This window comes from Pelobates fuscus, chromosome 1, assembly GCF_036172605.1.
Source record: "Pelobates fuscus isolate aPelFus1 chromosome 1, aPelFus1.pri, whole genome shotgun sequence".
Classification (NCBI taxonomy): domain Eukaryota; kingdom Metazoa; phylum Chordata; class Amphibia; order Anura; family Pelobatidae; genus Pelobates; species Pelobates fuscus.
Window position 1 is genome coordinate 322,381,465 of NC_086317.1, and position 21,456 is coordinate 322,402,920.

A 21,456-nucleotide genomic window follows, 5' to 3' on the forward strand; every position below is an offset into this window, starting at 1 on the left:
GAGAAAAAGTATCCGAGGCAAGATATTCATTTTTACCGAATGAATCCTCCCGATCCACGAAATAGGTTTATCTACCCACACCTCCAGGTCACGCATTAATTGTCTAATTAGGGGCACGTAGTTCTGTTGGTGTAGCAGGGAGGGGTTGGCTGTTAGCCAGATGCCTAAGTATTTAATATGATCCCTCACCACTTGGACGTTAAATACTCTCCCGATGTGCGTAATCTCGGCATCGCTCATCCCTATGGGGAGTGCGGACGACTTGTGGAGGTTAACCTTGTAACCGGCCACCATGCCGTAATCTGCCAATATCTTCTGCAGGGCTGTCATTGACTTCAACGGAGCCGTCAATGACAGTAGTACGTCATCGGCGAAGCCCGAGATTACGTATTCCTGTCCCCGTATCGCGATGCCCTCGATCTCTGGGGTGGTGCGTATCTTTTGCATGAGCGGTTCCAATGATAGGACGAATAGCAGCGGCGACAGGGGACAGCCCTGTCTCGTGCCGTTGCTCAGCGGGAATGGGATCGACCTCGCTCCCGTTATCCTAACCTGTGCCCTGACATTAGTGTATAAGGCTTGTATTGTCGTGATAAAACGATCCGGCATCCCGAAATGACGCAGTGTTTCGAATAGGAACGGCCATTTAACTCTGTCGAACGCTTTTTCAGCGTCCAGTGATAGCATCAACGTCGGGATCTGTAGTCGAGCTTGTCTCTCTATGAGATCGATGTTTCGTCTCGTATTCTCGAACAACTGCCTCCCCGGCACGAAACCCACCTGGTCTGGATGGACCAGGCTAGTGAGGATCGGGTTCAATCTGATCGCTAACACCTTCGCTAGGATCTTGGAATCATGGTTAATTAAAGATATCGGGCGGAAATTCTCCGGGAGGGAGTCGTCTTTTCCTGGTTTTGGCAGTAAGACAATATTAAACCATGACTCAAGGTGGGGTACCAGTTCTTCCCGGAAAGTCTTATAGTAGCTTCCGTCGAAGCCGTCCGGACCAGGTGCCTTATTGCTCTTCAGAGTTGATATCGCCGCGTCTATCTCCTCCGCCGATATCTGGCTACTAAGGGTGGTCGCATCGGCTTCGCTCAGTGTCGGGAGATGGATCCCCGATAGGAAACCACGAATCTCTTCCATACGTTTTTGAGGTTCCGTGTCTTCACCTCTGGAGTGGTTGTATAGGTCAGAGTAAAATTCTGAGAATATTTTGGCGATATCATTGGGATCCGTCCGGTACGCTCCCGCAGCATCTTTAATCCTTGTAATATGCGTGTTCCGCGGGCGCGGCCTGAGGGATCTTGCCAACAAGGTGTCCATTTTATTGGCCTTCTCATAAAAGGACCGCCGAGACCACAAGACCGCTCTCGTGGTATCCTCCATAAGTAAGTCGCGAATACTGTGCCTCAACTCTTGTACTGTGTCCAAGTTGGTCCGTGTGGGATCCGACTTGTGTCTCTGTTCCGCCGATCTCAGAGCGCTCAACTGCGATGTCAGCAATTGGGTTTTTCGGCGTTTCTTTAAGGTCGCTTCCCTCATGAGTATTCCCCGAATGACAGACTTATGTGCCGCCCATATTACGGCTTTAGATACCCCCGATGCGGCTTCTCTAAGGAAGTAGTCGGCCAGTTCCCTGCGTACAATTTCAACTATCTCCGGGTCCCTCAACAGGGAATTATTCAGTCTCCACGTCCATGGAGTTGCCGCGCTCAGTTTGTCCAGGGTAATGGAGACATCCGCGTGGTCCGACCAGGATATGGATCCCACCGTGGAGTCCACAATCCTAGAAACAGTCTGGGGGTTGACCAGGAACAAGTCGATCCTGGAATACGTGTTATGGGGCTGTGAATAAAACGTGTAGTCGTTCGTGTCCAGGTGCTGGGCTCTCCAGATGTCGATAAGGCCCGACTGTTGTATAAACGTATGAAGCAGCTTGTCCTGGCCTCCTCTTCTATGGGACCGTGGGAGTCCTCTGCATGGCCCCCTGTCTGCCGCCGGGGATGGGGCTGCATTAAAGTCTCCGCCCACTATCACCATACCATTCGGGAGTGTAGTGACAACTTTGGCGAGGTCTGCCCAAAACTCTTTGGAAGGGTCGTTGGGAGCGTAAACATTGGAGATGTGGATCGTGTGGGAGAACAGGGAACCTGACAGGTGTACGCTACGTCCTGCTGGGTCCGTACTAACTCTATGGAGGCTAATCGGGCATCTCCGATGCACTAGGATGGCGATGCCATTCCTCTTGTTGAGGGCTCTCGCTTCAAAGGTGGTGTTATAAGTGTGGTCTTTAAGTGCGAATTTGGCCGATCTGGGAAGATGTGTCTCCTGTATAAGAGCTATATCCGGGTCTAAACGTTTAAGTTCCCTAAATAAGATCCGCCTTTTTTTGGGTGCGTTTAGGCCCTTTACATTAAGTGAAACCAATTTAATGGGCATGTGTCAAACTATGGTGGACCGCTATGTATAGGCCGTGTCTCGTCCCCGTGTCTTGCCTATGAATTCGGACCGCCTCCTCCCGCCACCCCCTACGAGATAAAAGAGGGAGAAGGGGCAAGGGAGTGGAGAGTGGGGTAAAGGGAAAATAGAAGAGGGTTAGAGAAAGTGATAGAATAACTTTGTACAGAAATCGCCTGGTCTTACCCACAGCCAGGCCACGTTAGGGTAAATGTCCCATTCCCCCCAGCGCCTGATAAGAAAGCCCTGGAGCAGAAGGGACATGGACCAGCCAATGCGGGCACTGTCCAGTGCCAGCTTGCATCTAAAGAGATAAACTCCTCACTCTGGGTGACAAGAGCCCATGCCCGAGGCCTCAGCCTGGCAAAAATGCAATTATTCATAAAAAAAAAAAACGTATAAGATGGAGGCATATGACCTATAACCATGTGCGTTACATTAAGGTATGCAGGAGAGGCGTCGTAAAGCATCAGTCATCCACATCTTTATACCAAACACATTCCATACGCCACAACAGTATACATTTTTATAGCAGCGGAACGAGAAGGCCTGACATTCATTACAACCGCTGCACATTTAAAGATTCGGTGCTTACAGCAGTACTCTAGACAAATCATGAGGCAAACATAATCTATAGCCGAAATGGGGAGAAAGCATTCAGTGTTCAGTCCTGAAGGGACTGGACTAGATGGGAAATCACGTTATATTAATTGTGCTGCCAGTAATTCGCTAGCGTGGCGGAGGAGCCGCCGTTTAGGAGCGCAATCCCATGGAGCACAACCGAGCCGGCCACAGTCATCCCCCACGCAAATTAGCATACGAGAAGCCTGCCGCCGGCTCAGCCGCCCAGGGACCAGCGCGTCCGGACACCAGCAGTAATACACACTTTGTTACGCATTCCCCCTAGCAATTATATGGAGGTCCCCGATCGGGGGGACAGACCTCTCGCGGCGGTGGCAGCAGCCCGTCCTGTTATGTGATTAGGCGATACAGGGGGACACGGTGATATCCGGAGACAGCGTATCTATACGTGATAGAGGGGAAACGCTTCAACCCCAACTGCCCCGACCCCCCTGGACCGGCTTGCCCCTCAACCCTCCCCGTGACTCATAGGAAGCAGCCGCCCCCTAACGGACCCCCGCGTTAAAATTACAATCAGTATAATAAGGATCCGCCTGAAAAGCCCCCACCCCCCCTTTGTCGGTAAAGCTACCATCCCGCACCTCTTAGAAAACCCGCTCTAAGTTTGTTAGCCCGGGGTGTCAGGCCACTGCCCCCGCTCCCCGCTCCCCCACCCCCGGCCTGTGACCCCATCGACTCGAATCCCACATGCCCCCTCCTCGAGAACCAAGCAGCGTTGGGAATACCCCAGCGCATCCCTTGAGGTTTGGGCCTGTGAAATGACCGCAAAAACTGCGTACTATCGAGCGTGAGAGCCCCAACTTCCGCTCGGTTGCTATCCTGCCCCCACCCGTCCGACGAAGGGAGAGGACAAGAGAATATACAAGCCCAAAAAACACATACGTTAAACACGTTTAAACAGGCATGAGCATAAACATGGTCTATACATCGCAAGGGTGTAGAAACTTTGAAGTCTCAGTCTACTAACGACCCCCAGGCCTCCATACGTGGGCGCAGCCCAGCGGGAATAAAACCAGCGGGTGGAGGGGTCCCCCCACCGAGGCCTTCCCCCCCCCAAAAAAAGATGAAAAAGGTCGCTGCACCGGCCAGAGACCCTCCGACCCAAACAATGCCCCCCCGTGCAGGCAACCGGTAGCCTAAACTCTCACCCCTAACCCACCCAAAGACTGGCTCCGGCGGCCCTGGTGCGCCCCACCCATTGGCCCCAGGAGCTCTGCCAAGCGCCCCTCCTAAAAATAGCACAAAAAAAGGGGAGAGAAAAAAAATAATAATAATAATTTGGCTCTCTACACATTGGGGCCCCCCAGGCTTAGCCCGTCACCCGCAAGAGCCCCCCCAACGGTCCCTCACCTACCCAGCCAATAATGCAGGCGGGATCTCACCGCCAACCGCTAACCCACCTGGCCTCGGTCGCCTGCCGAGTACCATTCTCGTGGGAGGGGTCGGAGCTCCTCTACCGCCGGGGGTAACGCCGCTGCCTCGAGGCCATCCTGGATCCCCACGCTCCGCAAGAAGGCAACCGGATCTCCTTCCGGGTACAGGGTTCTAGTGCGCCCGTCCCGGAATGCAAGTAGACGAAAAGGGAAGCCCCAAGCGTACCGCACTTTATTTTTCTGGAGGAGTTCTGTCACCGGCCGCCACCGCCTCCGTTTTTGCAGAGTCTACGGTGTCAAATCCTGGTAAAGGGTAAGTTCAGTACCGCCGTGTCTGATGGGGGCCTCACGCCCGCGTCTCATAAGGGCTTCTTTCGTTTGAAAGAACATGAATTTAATGATAATGTCTCTGGGGCGTTTATCATCCGCACGTTGTTGCCTTAGTGCCCTATGTGCCCGCTCGATATGCCAGTGGGAGTCAGGGATCTCGGGGAGAAGCGGCCTCAGTATCTCCAGTACGACCTCCATGAGGGGGCCTTCACCCTCCTTCTCTGGCAGACCCCGCAGTCGAATATTATTCCTGCGGGATCTGTTCCCCATGTCATCCAGGGCAGCTTCCGCCATAGACAGTCGCGAGGTCAGCGTGTTAATGTGAGCTGTAGCAGTGTTGTGAGCCAGGACCGTGGACTCAACCCGCGTTTCCAGCTCGGTCGTTCTCGCGCCCAGGGCGCATATTTCCGCTTTAATTTCTTTCGTGTTTCTGGCGATTTCGGTGGCTAGGTAGCTACGCACCTCCACCAGATTTGCCAATATCTGTGCGGCACTAGTGTCTGAGACCTCCGACGTCGCCGCCATTCCAGGGCTGGAAGGTGAGTGGGACACTCGCGGGCTCACCCGTCCGCCATCTTGAGCCGTGGATCTCATGGCGCGGGAGGCCGCGAACATTTCAGAGACTGTGTTGCCCTGTTCCGTCTGCTTTTTGGGCTGTTTTTTCAGGGTCCGCTTCTCCATGTCCGTTTCCCCGGTAGCACCCGAGGTTTCTCTGTGAGTTTATGTGCTAAAATAAGCTATTGGCTGTGTGGTCCCAGCGGAGCTTCACATGGAGACGTCCATCTTGCTCCGGCTGTAAACCACGCCCCCTAAAAGTAGCTATTTTAATAAAAGATAAATCTGTGCCTTTATGGAGGGACTTGTTGTGTTTTTTTTTTTTTTTGTCATTCAAAGTTTATTCGTTATAGCCATAGCATACGCAGAGAACCGTAAATATAATAAATAATAATAGTTAAAAAAAACAAATATACTGCCATTGATTTATTAACTTTCGTATCACCATATTTAAACTTTCTGCTTCTTGGTGAAAATTGATTGGGTTTGTAGCCAAGTTAACTGATCTCTCAGATGAGCAACTGTATTGTTGTGAGCTGGCCTGGTGATGAGACGGGTGAATGCCCAGCTCTGTAATTCTCACTTGCAGAGTTCAGCATAGTTCGGTCACTATGGATACAGTCATTGTGAACTTGGCAGGAACTGAGGGTTTTGAGTCTATTTCACTATATGACAAAGACCGGCTGTGAAAGTATTTTACAGAGTCCTGTTGGAAAAACTGAACAAATCTTTGAATCTCATTAGAAGTCTTATTCTATTTCTAGCCACGTACAATGCTAGAAGAATTTTCTCTGTATATGTATGTGTTAATACAATAATGTTGGCCAACATATTTTTATTCCATTTTATTGATCACAGTGGCTCTTTTTCATTTTGGCTTGACACCTATAAATGTCATATACAAACTTTGCAAATGATGATGAGAAATAGAAACGTGAGAACAGATCTCTGAGATAAGCTGGAATTGGGGAATAGTGCTAATGCACAGGTTGATTTGTTCTGCGCCTGCACCCAATGTGTGCTTACACTGTACAAATATATAAAAATAGCCAGGCAAAGAGGGAAATCTCCCTCAATTTGTCAGAAGCATTAATTTATATGAAGGAAAATAGATACTTGTGACAAGGTTATTTAACCCCTTAAGGACCAAACTTCTGGAATAAAAGGGAATCAAGACATGTCACACATGCCATGTGTCCTTAAGGGGTTAAAGAGAATTTAATGTCGAAATAGCCAAATGGGAAAAAAATTCTCCAAGTCCGCTATGCTTCCATTACTGGTGTCACATATAGGATATTGGATAAAGTATTGGCAGATTTATTGTATTGGCGATTGGGCAAAAATAGCTGCCCAATCGCTAGTCTTTTTATGGCTGTAAGCGATTTCATAGACATGCCCCTACAGGTGGCATAACAAGTAGGGGCTTGATAGATATTCTAGACTTCCCTTAAACTAATATGAGGGTGATATTAACCATCATAGACTTTTATTTTCTAATCTAACTCATCCAGGGATTGCATGAAGGGATCTCTGCTGGCAATGAGTGAGAGTTTAAAAATAAAGCAGTTTGCATTATTTTGTTGCAAAATAAATTTTGACAATGAAATTCAGGTAAAATGAACCAGAATATAGATGCAGTTAAGACGAGCTTTGCAAGACTATTTGAAAAAAGAAACTGTTCAAATTGCTATGGTCCAAGAGACACACTGGCGTAAACAGGATGAAAAAAGATGGACCATTAGATCTTTTCCTTTAAAAATTTGTGCTTCTAGAGAGGAGGGGAAAAGGGAGGTGTTGGGGGCGGAGCCTAGCTGTGGAGCCGAGCGGACATTCTCTGTAAGAGCTCCTGGGCCAGATCACACAAATCGTGATATAATCAGGGGGCCAACCGAAAAATATGGACCGAAACAGTCAGAACCCTACTAATTAGGCTTCGATGCACCAGGGGACACCCCACACAAGCTAATCGGACACTGGACTCTCCGGATCGAGGCTTGCGGCCTACACCACGCTGAGCTGAGGAGAGACGGGCCCTCTCCCAGCTCTCGGAGCTGCTGAGAGTTTGCTACACACTGTTGTCCTCCCCCCCCCCCCCCCCCGGACCGGTGGGGGTTATCCCGGTCCACCACGGTGGAATCTTCACTTAAGCTCCAGACCCAGGGGAACACAAGCAGCAGGCAAAGGGCCACAGCACCTAAGATGGCGGCTGCCAGCGCGGAAATTGCGCAAGGGAGCTGCAAAGAACCACAACTGCTATGCGACAGCCTGCCGGCCCGAATTGATCACCTGTTCGCAGAATTTTGGAGGAGATTGCAGGAGAGGCTAGAAACCGGAGCTGAAATAGAAGCGTCGCCAAAGCGGTCTGCCTCTCCCCACGACAGCATCACCCCCATGGCTCCGAAAACAGGCCAGACCAGGCCCCAGCTGATCCAGCGGAGAAAGAGAAAGCGGGGACACCCCACACACCCGACTCAGAGAAGTAGAGCGCGACCACCCACCCGGCGGAGCAACCGCAACAGCGAGACTACCCTGCGGCACCGTGATGCTTACCCTGGGGACTATCCCAGACCCGGCATCCGCAAACAGAGCCCCAAAACAAGCGGACAGATCAAAAGAGCTCACTCACAGCCCAAAGGCTTCCAGACCAAGCTACACGGGACGACACACAAGAGGATGCCGCAGCTGCCTACCGCTGGGACTCCCACAGTGCCGGAGGTACCAGGGAAAGCCCCCTCACGGAATAGGGCCAAGGCTACACTGGGTGACCCGCTCAAGACTTTCCCTAACCAAGGAGATCGGAAGCCAAGTCGGGGAATAGGGTGAACTCCCAACAATGTACTACCTGGGGTGTACATTTCAGTTACTGTCTTGCCTCAATCCCACTGACTGACATGTACCAACCCTTGCCTGGACTACTGGCACTATGCTTCCCAATCATATATGGCCACAACCCCAGGCATAGATGAGGTTTCATCATTTCCTTTTCATTGCGGTGTAATCACAGTGTAATTGCCTCCCCAGGGAGAAAATTGTCAGGGTCACTCCCAGATAGCAGCCGACTGCTTAATGTTTCTGGCCTATTTGTCCTAAAACTGTTGATACCTAAAGTATACACGCTCCTAGCTTTTACTACTGCGCAGCTTTACATTTATAACCTTAAGCGCTACTAACTTGGCTATATATGAATATCTAGGTTAGCATGTTTCAATGCAGAATACTGGTGTCTACTAGCCTATATCTGACTAAGCTTGTTATTAACAATAGCATATAATATAAGTGCCTATGACATGTAATCGCTATCACAAACCGTGTTCTAATATCTTTTATAGGTACTGTACCGTTTTCATCATTGTTTCTTCATGTTATCTTAAAAAAAAAAAAAAAAAGTGCTGAACTGTTGACATTTTACGCCAATCTTGCCCTTAACCTCACTGTATAATTTCGTTTACAAATGTCATTGCGAGCTTGTTAACTAAACTATGCACTATCCTATCACTGCCTCAGCTATGCGGCTTAGCATTATGTGCATTGCCAATTAGTATTTAATATACTGATCCCAAAGCTCAGCAACCTGTTAGTCATGTTTCTGTAGTGCCAGCACTAAACGACACCATTACCAAACCCTATTTTGCTAATCACACACTCACTTGCGCAAACATCCATGGGCTGTCGCCTTCCTGTGGCCCATCCTGGCACCTTAGCTTGAATGTCAACCAGACGTGTTTCCACACGACCACCTAAGCAGTCACTAAGAGCTAACCTGAGACCCACACATACGGTATCACACTCTATGTTACAAGTCCACGAGCCCTACGTGCTCAATATGCTCCCTCCGGACGCTGCACAGGTTACAAGTTAGCCTGTACATACGCTGCAGTTGCAAATTTTGATTGCCTGGAATGCGCTATAGGCGTGGGGCTCTCTAAATCTGTTCATTTATAATCGTTAAGACAACGCTTGCTTTTCATAATGTTATTTTTTCTCCATCGTCTAATCCTCGTTCAATTATAACTACTATTGTTATGCGTTTGTTCTCATACAAAAAAAAGAAAATGTGCAATCCCAACTAATGCCATGTTACTGATATTCTATGTTTATCACACTATGCTTGATAATGCTGTTGTGGCATATGAAGCTTGTTTGTACACACTTGCACGATAAAAATAAAGAATTTTTTTAAAAAAGGGAGGTGTTGCAATATTTTTTGAAAAAGATCTAAAAATAAATATAAAACTCATGGAAATAGATTTAGAAGGGAGATTTGTCATTCTTGTTTGTACAATTAATGATGAACCTTTTACTCTAATATTTATTTGTCCAACAAAAATCACCATAAGCCTTTTGAGAAAAGTATTAAATAGGGCTGAGAAAGTAGGAGTAGGTATAAAGATCTATGCTGGGGACCTTAATTGCACACAAGACCCCCTAATAGACAAGTTCTCTGAAAAGCAAATTCCCTGGGACAAAAAAGTTCTAAAAAATGCAAGGACTTTTAATAACTTGATGAAAAGAGAAGGACTATTTGATATATGGAGACTTAATAATCCTGCAGTCAAATAATTTACGTTTTATTCCTGGCCCCACAATTCTTATTCTAGAATAGATCTTATCTTTGGAGATTCAAAACTGATAGACAGAACTTCTAAAATAGAAATCAAACCAGTAATATGGTCAGATCATGATAGTGTGTGCCTGGAACTGCACAACAATAGATTAAAAAGTAGTAATAATACAATGTGGAGGTTGGATGATACTTTATTATTAAATAAGGAATATAAAGATTACATAGATAGAATGACCATGTGTTAGTTTCAAGAAAATAACAATGGACAAGTTGAGAACGATACTCTATGGTGCTCATTCAAAGCAGTAATAAAGGGACACTGTATAATGCTAAATAAATTAAAGAATAAAAAGACTTACAAGATCTCCATATTGAACTATATAATTTAATTAGGAAAAATAATGCAAACCCAACCAAGGATAATCCGTTAAAAATAGAGAATATTAAATCATAGATCCAGGAAAAAATGTATGAAAAAATCAGAACAAATATGTATAAACTTAAAATTAAATACTATCACAAATCTAATAGAGCTGATAAAATAATGTCCAATATGCTGAAAAAAAGAAATACAATCAATCAGGTTGATAAAATAATAAGCAACTATACCATCTCCCTTCTTCCAGAACAGATAGGGAAAGCTTTTAATGAGTATTATACCAACTTAAATAGTCTTTCAGTAACCACTCCTTCAGAAATAATAAAATAATATATTAAATCAGCTAAATTGAATAAAATAACAGAAATACAAGCAAATAATCTAAATAAAGAGATCACGGAAGAAGAGATCAATATAGTAATAGACTAGAAAATTATAAAAACGCCAGGTCCGGATGGTTTTGGGAATACATTTTATAAAACAATAAAACCCCAATTGATTGGTCATCTAAAAAATACTTTTAATACTGCAGTCAAAAAAGGCAGATTTCCAGACGAAATGCTAAAAGCAAATATCCTACCCATATTGAAACCAGGGAAAGATCCAACTAAAGTCCAAAGCTATCGTCCAATATAAAAATAAAAAAAAAATAAAAATATCGCTAATAATAAAGCTAGTAGACTTTAAAGAAGTTATGAAATAATTGATTCACCCTGATCAAACAGGTTTTGTTCCGGACAGAATGACAAGCAATAATATTAGACGCTTGATAGATGTATTAGACATATCACAACGGAAAGAGAGTCCCATGCTGATCCTGTCTTTAGATGCTGAAAAAGCCTTTGACAGGGTCAGCTGGGACTTTATGAAGTTTACCTTAGAAGAACTAGGTATACAGGGATGGTTGCTAAACGCAATTTTAGCTTTATATAAAGACCCAAAGGCAAGAACAATTGGCCCTGGTATATGCTCAGACTGGTTCAAATTGAATAATGGGACCAGACAAGGATGCCCTTTGTCCCCTTTATTGTTTATATTAACATTTAGAGGTTCTAGTTAATAGAATCCGACACAATGCAAATATTAAAGGATTCATAGCAAAACAAAAAGCACTGAAAGTATCTCTTTATGCGGACGATACTATTTTATTTTTAAGTAATCCGTCAACTTCAACATTAAGTGCAATGTCAGAAATTGAGCTATATAGTGCAGTATCAAACTACAAATTAAATAAAACAAAATGAATTGCAATATATATTATGACAAATCAAGAGATAGATTCCTATCAAGAAATATATAGCTTTACTAAAGCCAAAACGTTCTTATACCTAGGAATCAAAATTTGCAAAACTTAGAAAGCATTATGCAAATAAATTTTATGGTTCTCTTAAAAGAAATTAATTAAAATTTAAAAGAATGGAGAAAATTAGATGTATCCTGGGGAGGAAGAATAAATATTCTGAAATCATACGTTTTGCCAAAATAGATTTATTTGTTTAGAATGCTACCATTAGAAATACCGAAAGCATGGCTGACAATGATTAACAAGGCTTTCTCTAACTTCGTATGGCGAGGGAAAAACCTAGAATTAAAAACGGATTATTATCAAGAGGAATAAAGAAGGGAGGCTTAGGCTACCCAAATATAATAAAATATTACGAAGCAGGGATCATTACGCATGTTATGGCTAGTAAGCTTAAACAAAATAAAGAAGTAGTATGGTGGTGGTCAGAATTAGAAACCAGCCAATTAAGAGACCCCCTAGAGTTAATCTGGAATACAAAAAAATGTAATCTATCTAGATCATATATTTTAGGACAGATCATTCCAATATGGCAAAAAATAAGGAAAAAAATTGATTTGGTCAACAAAATATTCGATTTTCAAAACTTACATATAATAGAACTAAATATGGATAACATTTCCTTAAAATTATTGAGAGAAAATCGAATAAATACATTTTAAAAGATTTGACTAAGGAACTCGGAGCTGAGCGGACGTGTGCTTTATGAGCTTCCACTCGATGGACTGGCCTGGGGAAAAACCCCGGAAAACTCCAAGCGACTGACGCCAAATTAGGCTAAATCGACCTGGGATACTGCGACGACACGGCAGATACCTTTCTCAGAAGTCCACGGTACCGCAAATCGCGGTTACACGTTAAGGCCTGCAGACGGCTAGGAGGGGGAAGGGCGGACGACTTCCCTGCCGACTGGTACGTCCAGCGGACCCACTCTGCTCCTACCCCCCCCCCCTTTGGACCGGTGGGGGTCATCCCGGTCCCCGCTGGCCGGCATCCCGGAGTCTCTCTGGGAACAGAGATGCGGAGGAGCCGCACCCAAGATGAAGGCCCAGCAGCAAACCACAGCAACATACACAAGCACCAAGCAAGCGACAGGACTCCTGGAGGTTTTTGATCAGCACTGTAAGAGCTTCTGGTCGATACTCTGCAACCAGGGCCTAACCCGCAGACAAGCGGTGAAAGCAGTGGCCCCATGGATCCGCCCGGTAACCCAGCGTCGCTGTTATGGGCCCTTACCTCGAATCCCCAAAACTGCCGCCAAGCAATGCAGACACCAGCGACCAATGAGGCGGGCGGGAGAGCCGCATGGCATGGGTGCCGACACTAGCTCCAAAAATCACAGGAGCTGGAGCGTCAGGCAAAACCAACTAACATGTACCTCATATGACACCAGGACCTGGGACCGGCATGGCGTATCTCCACACTCTACAGCCTCTGCGACTAACAGAGGCATAACATGGAGGTCCACCCCACAGTTTAGCGTTGGAGGTAAATCCAGACCGCGGGACACCCTTGAAGAGGCGCAACTTGAAGCACCGAAGGGGAGGTGGGAGAAACATAGGCTTAACGACCCAAGAGCAGGAGCATGGGAGAAAGCCCACGCACGGAACTACTCCATAACGGGAATTGGCTGAGGGACCCACGAACTTCCACAGTAACACGGCTGAACCAATAGCGCACAAAACTGAAAGTGACTTTCGTTCTGTCCCCAAGGTTCTGTCACGTTCACATAGAGTTTGAAGGAGCTCAACTGCAGATTTCTGATTAAGTAGATGTGAATGTGAGGAGTTGAGAAAATAAAGAGATGACAGTTCACCAGGGAGTTAACTGATACTGTGTCTTTAATAATTTTGATTGAATAAACACAGGTACTGTATCTTTAACCCCTTAAGGACACATGACATGTGTGACATGTCATGATTCCCTTTTATTCCAGAAGTTTGGTCCTTAAGGGGTTAAATGGTTCAAGTTGTTGAGTGGATTCTTAGATTAATTTATACAATTGAGTTGAAGCAATAATATGAAGGAAGCAATGTAGCCTTAACTTGCAGAGATTCGTTTTAGCTTAATTGATAGAAAACATCTCATATGGAGGTAGAAAGGTAAATAATTAGGAATTACTCCTATAACGATAGGAGCATGTGTGAGCAGGCTGAGCGTGAGCTCAGTAGTCAGGAAAGTTCGTATAATACAGCGAGGTAACTTAGCTTCCAGAGGAGTTGAAGTTGGTTCCAGAGTGCCTTCCGGAGAGGTTCCGTGGAGAGAGGTTGAGAGGAGTCAAGTGCTAGCCGTGGTCGAGGAAGGAGAAGGAGGTTAGTCGTTTACGAGTCCGGTTCGGTACACAGGTAAGTTTGAAGAGAAAAGTTGCAGCCGGTATGATTCCGCGGTACGCCGTTCATTAATCCAGCGTCTGTTGCCTGGCGCGGTCGCATTATGTAGCGCCATGAGACCGCGTCAGAGGGGGTTGTGGCTACAGTCCGTCAACCCGGAAGAGACATGCAGTGCAAGTAACGGCCATGACAGGTTCCTATAATGTTATTATATCACTCTCCTACAAATTATGTTGCTGTAACCACCCTGACAACTCACACTAGCCTCTGCCAACACTCTTTATACACACCCAGCGGTCATAACATCCTGACATGGGCTATAGCTCTAACCCCAAACATCACTCCTCACTTACCTGATACGACAGAGCTAATCCCTAACGTCCTCAGTAAAATATTCCTGCTATCACGACACAACCACATCAGACCTGTCGTTAATCTACAAAATAAATGTTTCTTACTCATGCGTGTTCAAGCATAACCATATAGCAAGCCCTAGGGCAGTCACACACTTAAAACAGCGAGCATGATATCTTATGAAGACCTAGCATAAGTGTGCATATAATGTCTAACCTGAAGCCTTGTTGATTCAACTGTACATAGCTCCTACCCACAAATAGTCAGTTTCAAGACACGTACAACCTTGTTATGTACTGAAAAAACTTAAGCAACGTACATCACTACTGTTTATATCCTTACAAAAAAGTGCTAGACCCACCGTCTACCCCAATGTTTAAATTGTTTATAATGCGCTAGAGGACTGCCTTTGGGGTCTCTCACAAGCAAATGTTATAATCGTATGCACTACAAAAATAAAGAATTAAAAAAAAAAAATATTTGACTAAAGATGGTAAAATCAAGCCTTATAAAATGCTGGTAGAGGAGTTTAAGATCTCTGCTTATCTCTAACATAGGATGTTTATACCTATGTTAGAGTAAAACATTATTTGGAGAAGGTAGTGTTAGTTACAGAGGGTAAGATGTATGATATATTAAAATCAATCTTGTATCAGAATAAAATAAAGCAGCTCTTTTCTAGATGTGTTAGAATGTTGGAGCCACTGTATAGTTCTGTTCCTCCCATTGCTATTAAATAATGGAATACTGATTTAAAAATAAATATAGAATTAACGGAATGGCTATCTACCTTCCAAAAAATTTAATAAATATGTTCACTCCTTTGTATTGATAGAAACACCCTTCAAGATGGCTAATCAATGGTATATGACGCCAACTAAAATATCAAAATTTGATACAGCTATGGATATAAAGTGTTGGAAATGTAGAGAGGAAAAAGGGAATTACATCCATATGTGGTGGCCATGTAAAAAAGTGATTGTGGTATGGCATTGGGCTCAGTATATTATTCATACATTGTGCGGGGTTAAAATATTTTTAAAACCTGAAATAATGCTATTACATTGCCAATGGCCAAAATTAAATAAAACAAAACAATTTCTAATTACTCGTTTAGTAGCTTGTAAAATCGTAATAGAAAGAAATTGTAAGGGAGACACCCCCTTTAACATCAAGTTAATAACAATACAGTTGGTTTACCAACTTAAAATGGAGAAGGATCACTGCAAATTTATGAATGACAACTGGAACCTGTGGGATAGTTGGGGGAAAAAAATTACTACAAATGTAATATTAATACCATCTGAAGTGTGATAGAGGGGTCGGAAGTCTGGAGAACTCTAGTGGGGGGGTGTTTTTTTTTTGTCTTTGTTTATGTATATGAATGTTTTAATATATATATATTTTTTATAAATGTAATCATTTTTTCTCCAGTTTATGACAAAACTATTTGGATGAATCAAATTTTACCTCTGTGCACAAGTGAAATTTTGAAATCAAGGAGGATTTTTTGTTTCCATTTTTATTTTTTGCCTTCTTTTTGGATAACCCACAGAAACAGATATTTTGGATGGCTGAACTTGATGGAATCTTTTTTTATTTTTTTTATTTATTTTTTAACCTAGACTACTATACGATATGTGAGGCTACCTTGGCCTTTTAGCATATGACTTTTTATTGTTTGATATGTGACTGAATATATTATCATGTTTATATGTGAATCTCCACAATTGCTAAAAGATAGAAACAGGGCCTGACTGGCCCACCGGGATACCGGGGAATTTCCCGGTGGGCCGGTGGACTTGGGGCCGGCAGTGCAGCATTTGATACATTTTATTTTTCCCTCCTGTGAGTTTTTTTTTATGAGGGCTGGGGCAGATTACCTAGGTGGCTGCTAGAGGCTGGTACACAGACAGAGGTGGCAGCCACCTGCAGCAGGGAGGAGTGAGTCTCTCTCCCACATTGCCAGCTCCTCTGCATGGCCAGTCTGATAGGATCCAGCCCCCACACTGCAGCTCCGCCCCCCAACCTCAGCCTGGTGACCTTTCACACAGGAAGAGGAAGTACAGGAAGCACCTGATCAGGATCCACACTGCCAGTGACATGTAATTGTATGATTGATACTGAAAGAGTTAGAGAGAGAGAGAGAGAGAGAGTGTGTGTGTGTGTATATCAGTGAGCTTGTAGTGTGCTTGTGTGTGTATCAGTGAGTGTGTGTATATCAGTGAGCTTGTAGTGTGCTTGTGTGTGTATCAGTGAGCTTGTGTATATCAGTGAGCTTGTGGTGTGCTTGTGTATGTAAGTGAGCTTGTGGTGTGCTTGTGTATATTGGTGAGCTTGTAGTGTGCATCAGTGAGCTTGTGGTGTGCTTGTCTATATCAGTGAGCTTGTAGTGTGCTTGTGTGTATCAGTGAGCTTGTAGTGTGCATCAGTGAGCTTGTGGTGTGCTTGTGTGTGTATCAGTGAGCTTGTGGTGTGCTTGTGTGTGTATCAGTGAGCTTATGTGTGTATCAGTGAGCTTGTGGTGTGCTTGTCTGTATATCCGTGAGCTTGTAGTGTGCTTGTGTATATCAGTAAACTTGTAGTGTGCTTGTGTATATCAGTGAGCCTGTAGTGTGCTTATGTGTGTATCAGCTGGCTTGTAGTAAGCTTGTGTTTGTCAGTGAGCTTGTGGTGTGCTTGTGTGTATATCCGTGAGCTTTTAGTGTGCTTGTGTGTGTATCAGTAAACTTGCCTGTAATAAGCTTGAGTGTGTCAGTTTGACTGTTGTGAGCTTGTGTATGGGGCAGGGAGCTTGTGTGTGTCAGTGAGCTTGCCTGTAGTAAGCTTGTGTGGGTCAGAGAGCTTCTGTGTGTCAGTGAGCTTGTGTGGGTCAGAGAGGTTGTGTGTGTGTGGTGAGCTTGTCTGTAGTTAGGTTGTGTTTGTCTCTAGTGTGCTTGAGTGAATGTCAGTGAACTTGTGTACAGCAGTAAGCTTGTCTGTAGTGAGCTTGTGCATGTGTCAGAGAGCGTTTGTGTGTATCGGTGAGCTTGTCTGTAGTGAGCTCTTATGCGTCAGTGAGCTTTACTGTAAGTCAGTGTGTGTGTGTGCCATTGAACTAGTGTGATTTATTGTGGAACATCCTTTTAATATATATATTTTCTGAAATTATACAATTGACACACTGATGCCGATATGCTGATATCGGCATGGAGTGTTTCCCTGCTTAAAGAATTGTCCCCAAGCAGAGCCAGTCACAACGGACAGGGAGCGTCCTGGAGGGTGGCGGTTATAGCACTGTAACACCCATGGATCATCTAGAGCGAGGGGCTGCTGGTAAGACAAAAGTCTTCTTCAAAGTACATACATATAAACCAAACAAGCATACTATGTGACACAATGAATTAGAGGGCTGGGATAATTTCTTCCAGGGCTGCTTTCTGTTCCCAGTCCGGCCCTGGATAGAAAAGGACAAGAGAAGGGAAGCCACCCAAATATCCCAGTAAACAATAGACATTGATCCTTTTATTGCAGTATTTGTATGGTGAAAAGAATCCACATTTATATCATATTACTTGGTGAATCAACATCTAAAGCAAAAATAAATAAAAGGTATTATGGGATAAGTGAGTCCAGAAATAAGATATTTCTCACTTGAAACATGAAGGAGTCTATGATTATCTGGACAGGAGATGCTCTTGATGAATAAGAGAAAAAGTTGATCCAATGTGTGTTAAAAATGAAACCCTGTATTCGTTAAAACTCTACAAAGGTAAGCATATATTTAAAAAAATCCATAAATGTAGTTTTGGGAGGTAGATGGTAATATGGGAGAATTAGACAATTCACGAAAAGTGCTAGAAATCCTTCACTACCTCAACCGATCCAAACAGAGCCCGCTATCACTAGATGCTGAAAAAGCATTTGATAGACTCACTTGGTGCTTTTAACAAGAAGTTTTGACCAGATATCGCTTTTCGCTTACTTTCCTAAACACGATTTAGGCACTCTACAGTACACCTACAACAACGGTCATGAATTCGGGTTTCAGTTCCGCAGCATTCAAAATCACGAACGGCACACATCATGGCTGTCCCCTCTCCCCACTTCTTTATGTGCTAGTGCTGGAACCACTAGCGATAGCAATTCGTAGCAACCAGGACATTAGAAGGATTGTCCTATACAGTCGGGAATACAACCCGACAATATCACTTCCGAACCTGCACAAAGAAATACAAGAATATAGTAAACAATCTTCTTATCAATTAAATATGTCCAAAACACAAGCCATGTGCATCAACATACCCGGGAGGGATGAAGAGTGCTACAGACTTGCATTTAATGACTGGAGAGACGATTTTCTGACATTCTTAGGGATAAAACTGACCAAATAAGTAAACAACCTCTTGGCAGCCAACTACACCCGACTTCTCAATGATGTGGAAAACACATTAGTCATGGCAGAACAAATTTCTATTGTGGCTCGGCCGAATAGCTGCCACCAAAATTACAATTTTGCCAAAAATTCAATACATGTTCCGCTCACTGCAAATAACTTTACCCCAACCATACCTACAAAGACTCCAGTCCTGCTCAAATTTAGCTTGGAAGGGAAACACCCCATAGTCCCGCACATGCTGCTTATGAGACAGACTGATAAAGGAGGCCTTGGATTCCCCAACCTGAAGGCTTATTACCAAGTGACGCACATAGCAAACATCCCCACCATACATTCAACCACTTACACGCCCCAATGGATTGAGATAGAAACACACTGTAGCGGGGCAGTGGATATGCAAGCAAAAATATGGATACCAAAATGACAGAGGCGCATCTCACAGGGCACCTTACCCACCACTACGCTAATGATAACTATTTGGGACAGACACAGGGACACATTCTGCTCTGCCAGGCCCTGGTCTTTGGCAATGCCATTACGATCAATAGGCCTCTGCAACGAGACATTCCCACACCATGCATTGAAGAAACACACACTAACACATCTACACCAAATATGCACAGAAACAGGCCCGCTCATGCTGCCTGAATTACAACATTCCTCCAAATCTCACTTTCTCATACTGGCAGTTAAAATCACTCTTAACCAAACCCACAGGGACGGACCCCCACCCCACATTTGACACATCCTTCACACCTTTTGAGAAGATGTGCCTTCATCGAATCCCATTGTAAAAAACATTGTTGGTATGCTATAAACTCGGCAATACACACAAAGTAGAACCTACGTGGCATAAAGACCTAAGGAAATCCCTGACACAGGACGAATGGAACAACATATACGCAACACACAAAGGTTTCACAACATGCGCTTCTTACTTAGAAGCCTCACGGAAACTGATGTACAGATGGTACATGGTATCCTCCAGGCTTAAGGCAATATACCCCAACACAAGTGATAGGTGCTGGAGATGCTTCACTCAGGAAGGAACAACGCTTCACATATGGTGGTCATGTGACCTAGTACAGGCATACTTGAAACAAGTCACAGACCTAATTAGGAAAGCGACTCGGTGCATTTTGGAACACAATGATGAAACCCTACTGCTCAAATGCTTAGCCAAACTAATTTTCCTCACACTTACCTCAGCTACCACATTATTAGCGAAAAGATGGAAAACCCCACTGATTCCCTCAATGACGGAAGTTGCTGCTATGATCTCCACCACTCTGGAATATGAAGTGATACTATGAAACATAACAAAACATGGGAACAGTAGTACTACAGCGAAAGAGCTGTGGACAACGTATATAGGGGGTCAGGGAATAATGTAATTCCCCCCCTAGCAACAACATGACAATTCTGTATCTTAACCCAGTGTTTAAACACAGCAAATGGATACCAGGTTAAAAAAAAAAAAAGCTATGCGAGGACACCCTTGTTAAACCCAGTTACACCCCTACCCTTCCCTATGTCCAACGATAAACAGTGAGGAAGGAGAACGCATCCTTTCTCTTTCATCTACGCTATACTAGAGGTAGTCCATCCCCAGAAGATCATACAGTCACATCCAATTTCTGACCCCAAGGGCTCGCTTACGAGAAGATAGACCGCTAGCTCATATGCTTCACACAGGCAGAGAGAAGACACCTAGCCGTTAGACACAGACAGGGATAACAATGTATTTGACCAGTCTGCAGGGTCCCCCCCCCCCCCAACATATAACTGTAAGGTCAAGAGAAGCACCAGGGCATGTACCACAAGGGGTGCATAACAAAATGAACTCAAAGGGCGTGCAACCATGGGAATCATACAGCCCTGGGATACGCAGAGAGCAGGGGATCCAGGTGGTGGTGGTCCACCCCCCACGCAATGAGAAATCAAGGCATGGTACCAGTTTATCCCTACCCCCATCCCCACCTTTTGTTTTCTGTACCCAACTGCATCAATACTGAACCAACTGTGTGATGTATGTATATGCTAAACTGCTGTGCAGCTTCTGATATTGTACCAACATTATATTCCCTCCCCCCTGCCTATTTACCTTCTGTATCCAAAACAAAATAAAAATTGTCAAATTGAAAAAAAAAAACATTATTGCTTGGCTCCGATTCTCGTGAAAACGTAACTTTGCCAAATGTAACCTGTAATCTGTATTTAAATGTCTGTTTCATGATTACTTCTTTAACATGCATTGATATGAATAATGATAAAGAATATTTATAAAATATTATGTGTATACCGTATCACACTATATGTCATTTTATTCCTTAAAGCTTATCTAATAATTAGACATATTTATAATATCCATTCTGTTCTGCACCATATGATTTTATTTTTCCTCTATTGCAGGGTATGAATTTTATCACAGGGTACCTACTTCTTGTTACAAAAGATGAAGAGAAGTCATTTTGGTTGCTAGATGCTCTCATTGGGCGTATTTTACCCGGTATGTTAAACACTACTTGACATATACCTGCTTGTTCTAAATTTTATTCTTTCATATTTTTATCTTAAAGTATTTTATCCGGTCTCCATATTGGACCCCACTGTCGAATTCAGTCTTATTACAGTTTGGATTGCATGTGATGACCAGCCTTTCCCCAAAAATGATCTGGCAGAATTACTTTTTTATTTTTATTTTTTTTTAATTCTTTATTTTGTTGTGCAAAGGTTTTCAAACAAGCATGTGCTGCCATTTCAGTGGTAACAAGCTTATATATATATA

The 21,456-nt window shown here is 44.1% G+C and overlaps 1 protein-coding gene across 2 annotated transcripts in view; it reads left to right on the forward strand.

Moving 5' to 3' along the window:
• GRTP1 (growth hormone regulated TBC protein 1) overlaps positions 1–21,456 on the forward strand; it is a 106,961-nt gene that overhangs the window by 38,008 nt on the left and 47,497 nt on the right. For both annotated transcript variants that reach the window (XM_063459607.1, XM_063459616.1), the window contains exon 6: positions 21,081–21,177. In XM_063459607.1, coding sequence (XP_063315677.1) covers positions 21,081–21,177 — 97 coding nt within the window. The remainder of the gene's footprint in view (positions 1–21,080; positions 21,178–21,456) is intronic.